We start from the raw sequence: 14,957 nt of genomic DNA on the forward strand, positions 1-14,957 counted from the left end.
ATGCAGAATGACAACGTTTTTATGTCAATACACCATATGGACACAACAATTTAAAAAACGTCTAGATATTTTCACATTAGAATGGTTTAACACGGCACAATTACAAAAAAAAAAAAATTTAAATATAAAATGCAGCTGTCCAGTTTGCATGAGTTGTTGGGTGGAAGTTTACAGTCGGGACATGGCTGCTGGAACTGGAAGTCCTATAAAGGGTCGTCAGGGTCGACTTTAGGAACAACAGTTTGTCAGAGAGATGCAAAGCCAGAGCTAGTAAAAAGTTAGTTTTCTCTTTGGTCATTTTAACACTATAAACATTAAAGTCTGAACAACTGGATTATCTTTTCTTAAGTTAGATTCAGTCACTCACATTACTCTCCAAATGGGTTAGTTTGGCCGAGCTAGCAGCCAATAAATCTAAATGTAACAGTGAAGGGTTGTGAAGTGAAGTGTAGGAGACCGTTACCATTGAATTTAATCCAAGTTATTCTTAAATCATCAGTATAAATCTGTTTTGAGGTTGGACAAAATTGCAGTAGACGTTAGCGGCTGTTTGAGGCACTCGCTCTATGTCTTTAATGAGGTGAAACTTGTTGGTAAAAAGTAAACCTTATTTTTCAACATAAAAAGTCCAAACCAAGTATAAAAGATAAACGTAGTGTCTGTTCATTCAAAATCCAACATATGTGGAAAAGTGAGTGACACATGACTTTTGGTGGAGCTAAAAGTGCAAAGCAGGTGGAGAATACATTTGGATTGAGTTCTTACCTGGTGAGTGAGTTTAATATGAACGCCATCATTGACAGTCTGCCCTGCATCGATGCAAAGCCCAGGATCTGCAGATAGATGACATGTGTTATGTGTTATGCATAAGGAAGAACACTGAAGAAGGCAGGAATATGAAAGTTACAAGACAGAAATGGAAGAGCTGGTGTCTGATGTTAACTGAAGGTGTTGAAGACACTGAAAGATAAAAACGACAGTGTGAAACCCTCAGTAACCGTAGACTTCACCTCGTAGCTGAAGATCTGGTTGAGCGAGCGACTCGTTTGGACGAGGCCGTCGACGCCCGCGAGCCACAGACCCAGGAAGCTGTAGTAGATGCACTGCATGAGGACGATCTGCGACACGATCAGCACCGGGTCCCAGATGTAGCTCCTGAAGTGGGCCATTCTGAGCCCTTCAGAACCGAGCCCGGAGACGGACGAGAGCTGCCAGAGGCCACTGAGAGGGGAAAAGACAACAGACAAAATGGGATTGGCCATAACACAAAGAATATGATGCTCTTTGTCTAGTGTTATTCCTTATAATCTAGCTACAAGATGAATACAACTGTGGTAAATTGCCCATCTTGTATTATCATAAATAAACATGTAAGATGGTTAGAGACCCATTTAAGTCCAAAAGTTGTACCACATATGATTTAATGAAGTCCTAATATTGGCAGTGACAGAAAAAATGATGGTAAGAAAGATAAAACAACAACGACCTTAAAAATAGCAGTCAAATGTGTGCACTTCAGGCTCACAGCGCACGAGAACGATCACAGTAGAGTTTAGATTTGAGCAGGTTGTTTTGAATCATCAGGACATTTAAAACTGGACCAGTTCAATGACGATGTATACGTTTACACTTTTCTCACTGACGGAATTTTGTTGTTGGCAAAATGTGTGAAATAATAACTCAAAATGTGCTTTACATTTTAGATTCTTCACAATAACCACGCTTGCCTCTAAATCGCTGCAGTGAAGTGACAAAACATTTCACAAACGTCATCATGAGGCTCATCGAGAGAAGGCCGAGGGCAACAACTACTAATATATAAATATAAAAACACAATTTAGAGTTATTTTTATAGCTAAATAATGCCTAACTTTCCCCGTCATGTAATTATGTCAACAATATCTAAATTGTAGAAAATACTAAACAAAAAGTTCCAAAAAATGATTGAGAAAGTTTGTCCACATTTTTAACAAACTACAGATAACTACAATATTAAACTCCTAAATAACCAACTATAATAATAATCAAATAACCCAATAATTAGATCATGTTACTGGTGTGTGTCAACATGGATGAAATAAATAATCCAAAACACATTGTGACGTGTCAGACAAAGTACAAACGACTTTTAAAAAAACCCTATCACTCTTTTAACATTTTACTGAGCATAAATCCCTTTGTCAAAACCTGCACAGGAGTGAAAATCTGAGAGAAATCAGATTACTCCCATCAGATGAAACTGTTTACGTCATGTAAACAGTTAGACAGTTAAACATTAGAATGATCTGATCACTCCAGAAATCAGATAATGATCACATTTTCAGTCTGCAGGTAAACATAAGCCACAGAGAGATCACTGTCAGGTAATTAGACACAAAACTGTCCATAGTACATGACAAAATAATAACTTAATCCTAAAAGAAGCTACCATAGCCCTAACGAATCCTCTTTAGATCAGAGGCAATGCTATGTTGGATTATGATTAAGCGGACTTGGTAGTTCGTGATGGTAATTTATCAAAGTAAATAACAAATAACAGATGACAATATTACCTGTAAAATCACTGTCAGTTCTGATTACCTCTCGACAATGAAACTCTATGAAACTTAAGCGTGACTGTTTGAGCCAAAACAGCAAAACATATGCCACATAAACAGTGACTCCGTGTAACGAGACAACAACCCGGAAGACGAAACGCGCTGGAAATATCTTAAAACGACGAAAATTACCACGTTTTATCATGAAACCTGTTCACACAAACCTTAAAAATATTGCAGTGTACAAGAGAGTGTGGGTCAACCCGTATTTTAACTGGATTTGAGGGATTTCGGCCTGTGATTTAGCCGCATGAAGCTACAACGAAAACACGGAAGTAGCAGCGCCTGACCCGGAAGTGCTAAGAGTTAATTTGTGTTCAATACATCGCCATCTTCTGGGCGCCGGTAGGTATTGCATCCACTTCACTGCGGCTTCACTCAACTTCTGCCCGCAACCAACAAAACATATTACAATTACTGTAAGTTACTCGGGAAAGTGAACGAAACCTTATGCAATGTTGAGAACGCGTTAGCAAATGGTTTATTTGGCGGGTCTTTGAGGTGTTTGTTTTGTAGTTTTGTTGCTTTGGAGGCTTTATTACTGTGAAGACTGTGACTGCATCATGGAGACTTTGAGTTGATGATTAATGCAGATTCGTTTTTTGTCCTGGTCAGAGGTTTTGGGCTGCGTCTTTAGAAAAACAAGGAGAGAAAGAAATGTAATTAATGCATGAAGAAAGAAGTGTGTTTTTTGGGGGTTAAAGGTGAAACTGTGTAAGTTTTCAAATGGAGAGACTTCATGAAGTTAGTGCTGTTGTGCCAGAAATGTTCCACAGAATAGTAGAAAAAGCTTCAGTTGTAGTCATCTGGACTCAGTTTGAAAAAATGCCACAGAATGGCATTTGGGCTGCCACAAGTTAATTGATTTAATCGCAACTAATCAATTATTTTGGGATTGAATAATCGTTAACTGGTCAATACATTGCTTCCAAAACATACGATGAGCTGAGAAAAGCAGTTTTATGCCATACTGTGGAATATTCCGGTCAAAGCCATGGCATGGAGACAAGCTGGTCAAATACCCTCCACCAGAAGAGTTATAGTGCACCTTGTAACAACTGTAATAAGTTAATGTGTAATTAACTGGGAATTACATTATTGTCCAGACAAGAGGAATTTACTTTGATAACATAATAACTGATGCCAAAGATGTAATAATACAGCAAAATGCCTGTATTTCTTACAAATATAACTTACTAACTTGTTTTGGTGGTTCAGTTTGTTGAAATTGGAAGTTGTTAGGCCCAATAACCCACACAACTGTATTTAGAACATGAGTACAGGAAAGCCACAGGACTGTGTACTTTCTCCTCTGCTCCTGGATATAGTATACGGAATATATCCACCTCATCAGCCTCATCAGTTCTGACCAGTCTTGTTCTGTTGAGGTCAAAGTTCACATTTGCAATATTTTGCTTCCGCCGTGCGTTAGGCTTAATATTCTACAGGCCAAAGGACCTTCTTTTCTATGTCACCTTTGTGTTGTTTTGTTCAAGGACAGAAACGGGAGCAGTGTCCGGAGTGAAGTGTCCAGAAGGAGACGGACACGATGACCACATGGCTGCGAGTCCACTCAAGAGTCACAAAGCTGCACCGTTCTCTGGGTAAGACTGCACATTGTCATGTTTTGTTAGGGATTAACAGTTAGACAACTTTGGATATCAATCTCAAGTATATCAAGTTAAAATGTATTTATCTGAGAGAATATGTCCTCTTTCAACAACATTATTTTGTAATAATTCATTCTGGTTACTTTGTTGTTTAGATCTCCAGACTCATATGGACACATTTATCCAGATTAATCCAGTTGTAAAATAATTGGTAGTTGCAGCTCTATAATTCTGTTGCAAACCATTAAAGTAATTAATAATCAGCTCCGAGCATAAGAGAAAGATCTGTCTTTATACAATCATGATATTATATTCCATACATGTTCCTATGGTGATGTTCCTCAGGTGCCTTGGTCAGGCTTCGCAGGAGCAGCAGCCTCAGACCTGGTCCTCTGCTGACCTCTGACCCCTGCAGGGCGCTCATGGATGAAAAGATGGTGATTAAAGGGCGTTTCCTGCCCCCTCGTGCCCCTGTGACCCTGTGCACTCAGCTGTACAGTGAGGAGGGAGATCTGTGGCAGGCTCACGCTCACTACAACACCGATCCACAAGGTTCTGTCGACTGTGAGTAGGATTTGATTCGTTTCTTGAGACAATAAAGCGAGGCAAGTTTATCTGTAGATTTGTTCCGAAAATTAGTGCTTTTAATTGAATTATGATAGTTTGAACAAACTGAACTCACATGCTACATTTGTCACCTTGGTCATAGTCTTATTGTAGATAAGTGACTAATGGTAAATTGTCATATTTGCTGTAAATGTTGATTCAAATGCTGAGATAGATATAAGAGAAACAAATACTAATAATCATTTTAATTGACTCTTCAATGAAGGTAGGACGATGTAAACTGTGAAGACAGTAAGAACCCACATTTGGCCGCTCCTCCACACAGATCCATCAGGTCGCTAAGCAACAGTTTCAGCTCCGTCTGGACTCTGGCTCGGCCGCTCCAGAACCTTGTGCTTCAGGTCATTGTCATGTTGGAAGAGACGGCCTTAGTTACGTTAACTCAATATAAATCTACTGTTGTTATACCAACGAAATTGTGATTTAGGCTCTAACAGTTAGGCAGTTTTATATTTTTTTCTGCTGCGACTAATGATCATTTTAGTAGTCAACAAGTCAAACAATTATTTATATTGAAGATTGTGAATTTTAATCAACCAGATACAGGTTAAATATGGTGACTGAAGGCTTCTAGAGAGAGAACATTTAACAATAAAGTGTGTTATAGATACAAATCTGAAAATGTGAAATGTTTGACTGAATAATGTGTGTTATAAAAAGTATTTTCTATGTGTTGTAGAGTATGTATCGCCCAGAACATGATCACAATTGTTCTCTATATTCGACTCGTTATGATTAGTTGATTAATCATTACGTTTTTGTCATGAAACCTACTTGAGAATGACACTTGACGGAGCTGTCCTGCCTCCTCCTCCTCAGTGTGCAGAGACGCTTCGCTCGGGGGCTCCTTTGTGGGCTGTGAACCGATGGGGCTGTTCTGGGCCCTGCAGCCGGCTCCAGGAGGAAGAGAAGGACTGAGGCAGGTGAAGAAAACCCGCTGTCGTCATGGATGGATCGGGCTTAGAGTTTAGAGTGACCTCCTCAAAGTCTCTACCCCATAAACTCAACCAGAACCTTTAACCAATGTCTGCTATTCTGTTGTTTCTCCACAGACTGAGGAAGAAGAACATGCAAACTCCATATGTGTTTAATGTGTCTGTTATGGGAGGACACGTCTCTCCAGGGGACGGAGGGTCCGAGCTGGCGTCCGTGTCCACTGAGCGCTGGTACATGGCTCCAGGAGTCAAGAGGCACGAGGTCCGGCAAAACGGACTCGTAGGGACTTTATTCCTCCCTCCAGGTGAACGCCGCTCCTACATACAAGACATACAAGTACATTATGTGATTTTACTTGTACTGAACTGTTTCTACTACTACTACTACTACTACTACTACTGCTGCTGCTGCTGCTACTACTACTACTACTACTACTACTGCTGCTGCTGCTGCTACTACTACTACTAGGCAAGTTTATTTGTAGAGCACATTTCATACACAAGGCAATTCAAAGTGCTTCACAGCAGGAAAAATGCATTCAAATCACAAAGAAATTACAGAAACAGAAATACAATACAATTAACTAAATTAAAAATGATCAATCCAACTGATTTTCTAAACTAATAAAATCACAAACAAAAGAGAAGAGTGCAAAGAAAAAAATGTTTCAGTCATATGCGCAGCTAAACAAAACTGTTTTTAGCTTAGATTTGAACATTGTCAGAGTTGAAGCCTGTCTCACATCTTCAGGAAGACTGTTCCAGATTTTAGCTGCATAAAACTGAAACACAGATTCCCCATGTTTAGTCCTGACTCTGGCACCAGCAGGAGGCCGGTCCATGTTTAGTCCTGACTCTGGCACCAGCAGGAGGCTGGTCCATGTTTAGTCCTGACTCTGGCACCAGCAGGAGGCCGGTCCATGTTTAGTCCTGACTCTGGCACCAGCAGGAGGCCGGTCCATGTTTAGTCCTGACTCTGGCACCAGCAGGAGGCTGGTCCATGTTTAGTCCTGACTCTGGCACCAGCAGGAGGCCGGTCCATGTTTAGTCCTGACTCTGGCACCAGCAGGAGGCAGGTCCATGTTTAGTCCTGACTCTGGCACCAGCAAGAGGCCGGTCCATGTTTAGTCCTGACTCTGGCACCAGCAGGAGGCTGGTCCATGTTTAGTCCTGACTCTGGCACCAGCAGGAGGCCGGTCCATGTTTAGTCCTGACTCTGGCACCAGCAGGAGGCCGGTCCATGTTTAGTCCTGACTCTGGCACCAGCAGGAGGCCGGGCCATGTTTAGTCCTGACTCTGGCACCAGCAGGAGGCTGGTCCATGTTTAGTCCTGACTCTGGCACCAGCAGGAGGCCGGTCCATGTTTAGTCCTGACTCTGGCACCAGCAGGAGGCCGGTCCATGTTTAGTCCTGACTCTGGCACCAGCAGGAGGCCGGTCCATGTTTAGTCCTGACTCTGGCACCAGCAGGAGGCCGGGCCATGTTTAGTCCTGACTCTGGGCACCAGCAGGAGGCCGGTCCATGTTTAGTCCTGACTCTGGCACCAGCAGGAGGCCGGTCCATGTTTAGTCCTGACTCTGGCACCAGCAGGAGGCCGGTCCATGTTTAGTCCTGACTCTGGCACCAGCAGGAGGCCTGTCCATGTTTAGTCCTGACTCTGGCACCAGCAGGAGGCCGGTCCATGTTTAGTCCTGACTCTGGCACCAGCAGGAGGCCGGTCCATGTTTAGTCCTGACTCTGGCACCAGCAGGAGGCCGGTCCATGTTTAGTCCTGACTCTGTCACCAGCAGGAGGCCAGTCCATGTTTAGTCCTGACTCTGTCACCAGCAGGAGGCCGGTCCATGTTTAGTCCTGACTCTGGCACCAGCAGGAGGCCGGGCCATGTTTAGTCCTGACTCTGGGCACCAGCAGGAGGCCGGTCCCTGAGGTCCTCAGAGTCCGAGATGGTTCATATGGCACTAACATATCCAAGATGTACTTTGGTGCTAGGCCATGGAGAGACTTGTACACAAGCAGAGCTGCTTTAAAGTCTATTCTCTGAGCCACAGGGGGCAGTGCAGAGACCTGAGAACAGGACTAATGTGATCATACTTCCTGGTTCTAGTCAGGACCCGAGCAGCAGCGTTCTGGATGTACTGCAGCTGTTTTACATACTACTACTACTGCTGCTGCAGCACAACTGTGACCGTTTTTTTTGCTCTGGGCAGACACAGGGCTCCAACACAATACACTGCCCAGATGTCATGCTTCAACAGCCTCATCATGCAGCCCTGCCCCCTGCCCCCTGCCCCCTGCCCTAGCCCCTCATCACCGGGCCGACTCAAGGTAGCGCTCGACTCTTGGTCCGGGGCTTTTCTGTTTGGAGTTTGCACATTGTCCAGGGAAAAATCTGAATGTTGCTGTTTGTGCTTAAGCTGCTGCTGGTTCATGTTTAACTTCCAGCAGCTTCTGTGACGTTTGGAGCATTAAATATTGGCTGAAATAATTATCATTGAAATGGTGATGAAATAGTGTATATTCTGCAGGTCCAGGTCCATTCCCGGCCATGTTAGACATTTGGGGAATGGGCGGCGGTTTGGTGGAATACCGCTCAGCTCTGTTAGCGTCCAGAGGCTACGCTAGCTTCTCTCTGGCGTACTTTGCACACACGGATCTGCCTGGGCCCCTGAACACCATCAATGTGGGGAAGACATACTTCAAGGTGAGATATTTTACACTTTGCAGCTCCTGTGACTTCGTTTAGAACAGGCCCCTTTTCTCACACACACACACACAGTAATATCTGTTTTTTGTTCCTCAGGCAGCGTTCCAGTTCCTTCAGGACCACGCCCAGGTCTGTGAGGACCGAGTGGGGATCATTGGTCTTTCTTATGGAGTTTATCTGGGTTTAAGAACGTCCACTTTATCTGGAGTCCAGGTCAATCACACACACTTATTATTCATTTGTCTCTCACTCTGATACTTTTGCTCATGTTTTCCTGAAATTGACTCATTTGTGTTTTTTCTACAGCCGTCTTGTTTGATTTGCATAAACGGCCCAGTGGGCAGCACCACTGCCCTCTGCGATGAGGAGGGCAGGACAGAACCCTTCCACCGGTAAATCCATGACTCTATCACTCATGTCATTCATATATTTATTATCTATTCAAAAACAATGCTTGTAAATTGCATAAAGCTACTGAGGAGGGCCATAACAGAGGTCATATTATTTGTGTCAAGGAAGGACGGGAAATTAAGATTGTACCGATAATTCATTTAACATTAACATTAGTAAAAAAATAAGAAAATAATATTGAAATTTTGACAATTTACTTAATTTTTGATGTATTGATTGTTTTGATCCCGGTGGCAAGAACCCAATAGCAGTCCAAATCAAGGCAAATCAGAATTTATTAACAAAAGTTCAAAATCCAAAGGCTGGCACAAAGGCTCAAAATGTCCAAAAGTCCAAAAAAACCACAAAACATCCAGAATTCCACAAAGGCAGGTAAACAAGGCAGACGCAGGACGGAGACAGAAGTTAAATCCACACAGAGAAGCAGGTGATTGGTGGGAAACAAACTAGTGGCAGGAGAAACTAATTAAGGTAATGAGAAGACTGACAGCAGGTGTGGTGGGAGGAGACTGGGAAATCCAGGAAGTAACAGACGGCAGGTGAGGGGCGGAGACACAGAAACAACCATGGGAGCACATGACAAACACAAGGGGCACATGGGAAATAGAGTCTCTGCAGCGCGGATACTAACATTGATGTATGTAATGTATTGACCACATTGAACACTTTTTTTCCTGGTTTAGTTCCAAATTCTGGAGATTCAACTCAGAGGGTTATGTCATTTTCAGAGACGTCTCACACCCGCAGAATTTACCTCCATCAAACCTGGTCAAGGTCAGTGCTTTTTATGAATTTACTCTGTGTTTATCTATTTTACTGCTTCTTTTTCACTTTGAATATGATTTGCAGATGGAGGACATTCCGTGCCCCGTCATGTTCATCGTGGGTGAAGATGACATCAGTGCCAGCAGCGTAGAGAGCGCCGACCTGGTGAGATACTATTGTCCAGGGGGTCATAGGTCATGGAGTTAAAGGTTACATTTGATTTATTTGAAGGAAAAAGGGTGAACATGAATTCATATTTATTAAACAACATAAATATGATTGTTGCCTGGCAGGTTGACTTTACAGAAAATTAAATATACACTAACTATTGACACTATGTACAGCTGGACAAAGACAGGGACTCCTACACTATCATGTTAGTACAAATATTCAACAATGTGTGTTTCATGTATGTTCATTAACATGCACTGACCCGACCAAATAAATATAAATAAAAATTAAATTAATTTAAGACCCAGGTCATCTGTTTTGCACATACCCATAGACCAGTGGTGGGCAAACAATGGCTATGTCTTTATAATCCGGCCCGCCAAACATGCCAAGTAATATTGAAAAAAAAGAAGAAAAAATTACTTGTTTAAGGATCCGCCGCACTTAGATGATTGATTTCTACAATATAAATAAAATAAATTGTTATATATATTTTTTTTTTTTATAAAGTAGTGCAGACAACGCAAAATATCATTAAATGAAATATAAATAGCGGTATTAAGTCAAAAGATAAGCGGGAGGCTGTGACGGGGCCGCTCCGTCCCTGCACGCACCCATTTCCCCGTCTGCTATGCGCAGCGCTAACTCCTTTATATCGCAAATAGACATTTTAAACCCGTTTACCACATTTTCTCCAGCGTGTTTTGCCGTGACTATGAGGGTGAACTCTTAGAAGCGTCAGTTCTACCAATGCAAAACACTAAATCTACTGTTACACTCACCTCTCTTTAACACTGAGACTTCGACTGAATGAATTAGACCTGAAGTACTGACCTTAACCTTGAGCGAGCAAATGTAAAAATATCACTCTGCAGAGCCAGGTGCACATACAAGTGTTGTCATTTCCCTTCAGCCCTTTACGTATAATTTACATCTAATTACAGAATTTTAAACAAAGCTGTTTCCCTTCATCCAGAGATCATTTTTAGACATAATAGAAATTAAAATCTGGGCTTTAAAACTAAAAATAGCCACACCCACTAACTGTGTGTGTGTGCGTGCGTGTGCGTGGTCTTTATTTTGCCTTCACTGTCAGTATTTGTTGTTCTTCTTCAGTTGGAGCAGACTCTTGAAGCCTGTGGTAAAGGTCACCTGTTCACCCGCCTCTCGTATCCCGGGGCGGGGCACCTCATCGAACCGCCATTTTCTCCCCACAACAGAATGTCACTGTGGAGCGTCAAGCCAAAGAAACGTGAGTGTTTCAGAGACGGAGCTCTGCTTCTGAAAGTGAAAGTCACATTCATTCTTCCCAGTTAATTTGTGACACACTAAGAGTTTAAAGCCCGAGCTCGTCTCCATAGAGATGTTTGTTCATCTGGAATGTTCCAAAGTACGGCATTAAATGTATTTAACTCCAGGTGACAAGTCTAGGGTTAGGATCTGTGAAGAGGCGAGCCTGCTCACAGGACCAACGTATGTTCCATGTTTTACTGAGCAATAAAATCAACTCTAAGAAGTCATGTAAAGGCATACTGTGGGTTATTTCTGACACTGCAATAACATCTTTATGAAGGCAAGCAGGCATCATCATCATCATCATCATCATGTCACAAACATAATTACTCTAAAAAAGACAAGTTTGGGTGATTAACTTGAATGTTTTTATTTCAGTGTTCGTTCTGTGGGGCGGCCATCTTGTCCCTCACGCGGCGGCTCAGGAGGACGCCTGGACCAAGATGCAGCAGTTCATGGACACTCACCTGAGAGGAGACAGAGGACACTAAAGCACAGCCAGTAATGTGCCCTACACGCACCCTACGGGGCGAGGCACGCACCCTACAGGGCATGCCTTATGACAGTAGTACTGCGTTATGACAGTAGTACTGCCTTATGACAGTAGTACTGCGTTATGAAAGTAGTACTGCGTTATGAAAGTAGTACTGAGTTATGACAGTAGTACTGCGTTATGACAGTAGTACTGCGTTATGCTGTGGTGCCACACAAAAGTACATGGAACACTTCATCATTCAAATACAATGTTGCACCAGAACATGTGACTCAAGCTTTTATAATCATCCTAAAGACTCAGGATCGTTATGAAGTTATGAATCATGTTAAATACATTTTCTTTAAGCAAACAAACTCATGAATTCACACATTTTGATTATTTCACTTCATGTTTGTTGCTTCTATACGTGACTGTATACTATATACTAAATACTATATACTATATACGTATACTATATACGTAAACTAGTGTTGACAAGCAACAACAGTCTAAACTGTTGTACATAAATGACCTTCTGGACTGTTGCCAGGGGGTCATCTGCCAGGGGGTCATCTGCCAGGGGGTCATCTGCCAGGGGGTCATCTGCCAGGGGGTCAGCTGCCTGGAGCTCAGCTGCCAGGAGGTCATCTGCAGGGGGTCATCTGCCAGGGGGTCATCTGCCAGGGGGTCAGCTGCCAGGGGGTCAGCTGCCAGGGGGTCATCTGCCAGCCAGGGGGCCATCTGCCAGGGGGTCAGCTGCCTGGAGCTCAGCTGCCAGGGGTCAGCTGCCAGGAGGTCATCTGCAAGGGGGTCATCTGCCAGGGGGTCATCTGCCAGGGGGTCATCTGCCTGGAGCTCAGCTGCAGGGGGTCATCTGCCAGGGGGTCATCTGCCTGGAGCTCATCTGCCAGGGGGTCAGCTGCCTGGAGGTCATCTGCAGGGGGTCATCTGCCAGTGGGTCAGCTGCCAGGGGGTCATCTGCCAGGGGGTCATCTAGTTAGTTGCTCTGAAGTTTTTAATTCGCTCCTTTTCATCATTCCAATTATGCTCAGTTCAGACTATGGACACTAGGGGGCTACACTATATTTCTTCAGTATTTCTAGTTATAATTGTCACCAGCAGGGGGCTAAATTGCAAGATGGACCAAGATTGCAGCCCCATGTGGTGCTGAATTCACATTGTGATGAAAATAGCACTGTTTTGCCAATTTCTGCAAACTGTCTCTCAAAAATCAAGGACTGTGCTAATACCTGGAGACATCTAGTGGTGAACAACGTGTTGTTGCCGAGAAATTGCAAGAAACTTTTGGAGAGAGTTCCAATATAGAGCAACAGCGTATCACAAACAATGCTACAGGAGGTTCACTGATAAAACTAAGATAGAAAGGGCTATCAAGTGCTGTGCTAAACAAAGTCACGTCAACCCTGATGATGTCATTCCTACTCCACCTCAGAAAAGTGCTAGAGCTACAATCTGTCATGTAGCAAACAACAATCTTCAGCACCAAGAAGAAACAGCTTTGTCCTACCAGAGCACTGTATATTATGCAAATGGGTCAAATATGTCAAAGTTGCCCGTTCCAGATCCCGAAGACGGGAAGCGCTGTCCAAGTGTCAATATGATTCAGGTAAATTTTCAAGAGCAAATCCTCCTTGAATTATATGACATGACATACTAAGACTAAAAGCCCACATCTTTGTAAAACGCATGTCATTCAGGCAGCGCTCCAAAAGTGAGGGTGAGGCTCTTGTCTTTGACTGGATGTCAGGTGATCCTGCTCCACCCAGGGCCAGAAAGAGGCTCATGCTCCTGCAGCACTGACGTGTGCAGATGTAAAACTGAGATTTGTATCAATAGGAAATCAGAACGTGACGTGACGTCACAAGTGAAAGAGAATCTGATTCTGATTCAGATGATGATGAATGAAGAATTTGTAGCATTTGGAGCATATGTATATACACTATACTTTATATTTCTGATGTATTTACTGTGTCTGTGAATTATCTACCAAACTGTGTAATCAATGTTTCACTATTAGTTTGCAAATTCAATGTGTCATTAATGATATCGCCACTAGGAGCCAGTCTAATATTATGTAATCATTTACATATTATCTGATTATTATATTATGATACATCTCTTTCCCTTCACTGCTATTTCAAGATGTAAATAAAGTGTTTTCTCTGCATTCTAAATCACTCTTTGTATTTTTCGTATGGAGACGGCTGGTGTGGAGTATGACCTGGCAGAGTGGATCCTGGACTACCTCACAGACCGACCCCAGTTTGTGAGAGCCCGGAACTGTGTGTCTGACACTCGGACCTGCAGTGTGGGGGCGCCCCAGGGCACTATCCTCGCGCCCTTTCTCTTCACCCTTTACACTGCAGACTTCAGACATGACACGGACAGCTGTGTCCTGCAGAAGTTCTCTGACGACTCTGCCATCATCGGACTCATCACGGACGACGATGACGCGGAGTACAGAGGACTGGCGCAGGACTTTGTGGAACCACCTCCTCATCAACGCGGGGAAGACCAAGGAGATGGTGGTGGATTTCCGCAGACGCCACCCCACTGCCCCCTCACCAGTGAACATCCAGGGACGGGACATTGAGAGAGTGGACTCATACCAGTACCTGGGTGTTCATCTGAACCACAAACTGGACTGGACTCACAACACGGACGCACTGTACAGGAAGCGCCAGAGTCGGCTCTACCTCCTGAGGAGACTCAGGTCTTTTGGAGTGACAGGGCCACTCCTGAAGACCTTCTACGACTCTGTGGTGGCATCAGCCCTCCTGTACGGTGTGGCCTGCTGGAGCAGCAGCATCACAGAGAGGGAGAGGAAGAGGCTGGACAGAGTCATCAAGAAGTCCAGCTCCGTCCTGGGCTGTGCTCTGGACTCGGTGCAGGAGGTGGGGGACAGGAGGGTCCTGGCTAGATTCACATCTATGCTGGACCATGAGTGTCGCCCCCTGCAGGACACTCTCTCCGCTCTGGAGAGCAGCTTCAGTGAGAGACTGATCCACCCTCGCTGTGTGAAGGAAAGGTTTCGTAGGTCTTTCCTTCCTGCTGCTGTCAGACTTTATAACAAAAACTGTTAGTACTGAACACTCGCAATACAGACCTAACCTAATACTGATGTGCAATTCTGTCATATGTGCAATTGCTGTTGGAATTCATGTGCAATTCATGTGCAATTACTATGAAATTCATGTGCAATCTATGTGCTGTCGTGACACATATTCATGTGCAATTACTGTCGGGATCACATGCAATGGTATTTATTTATTTATTTGTCTATGGGAGTTTTTATTTATTTATAGGAGATCTTCTACTGAAAGTGTTTTTCAGACTTCCTATAAGTGA

At 43.5% G+C, this 14,957-nt stretch overlaps 2 protein-coding genes across 2 annotated transcripts in view; one reads left to right on the plus strand and one right to left on the minus strand.

Annotated features, from left to right (window-relative positions):
• sys1 (SYS1 golgi trafficking protein) overlaps positions 1–2,893 on the minus strand; it is a 3,318-nt gene extending 425 nt beyond the window's left edge. The window contains exons 1-3 of the mRNA XM_072452773.1: positions 2,762–2,893; positions 1,011–1,221; positions 766–833 (exon numbers count right to left, since the gene is read on the minus strand). Of these exons, the coding sequence (XP_072308874.1) occupies positions 766–833; positions 1,011–1,169 (227 nt within the window). The 5' untranslated portion in view covers positions 1,170–1,221; positions 2,762–2,893. The remainder of the gene's footprint in view (positions 1–765; positions 834–1,010; positions 1,222–2,761) is intronic.
• A 1,211-nt stretch (positions 2,894–4,104) lies between these two features.
• LOC140366102 (acyl-coenzyme A thioesterase 1-like) lies at positions 4,105–11,604 on the plus strand. The gene is made up of 11 exons (XM_072452775.1): positions 4,105–4,201; positions 4,553–4,771; positions 5,654–5,753; positions 5,887–6,074; positions 8,295–8,470; positions 8,570–8,686; positions 8,780–8,862; positions 9,562–9,658; positions 9,734–9,814; positions 10,937–11,072; positions 11,492–11,604. The coding sequence occupies exons 1-11, from the start codon at positions 4,147–4,149 to the stop codon at positions 11,602–11,604; spliced, it is 1,365 nt and encodes a 454-aa protein (XP_072308876.1). The 5' UTR covers positions 4,105–4,146.
• The last annotated feature ends 3,353 nt before the right edge of the window (positions 11,605–14,957 follow it).

Source organism: Eucyclogobius newberryi, unplaced genomic scaffold (assembly GCF_026437365.1).
Source record: "Eucyclogobius newberryi isolate DKJ021-1_F unplaced genomic scaffold, fEucNew1.0.hap1 SCAF_19, whole genome shotgun sequence".
NCBI classification, from domain to species: Eukaryota; Metazoa; Chordata; class Actinopteri; order Gobiiformes; family Gobiidae; genus Eucyclogobius; species Eucyclogobius newberryi.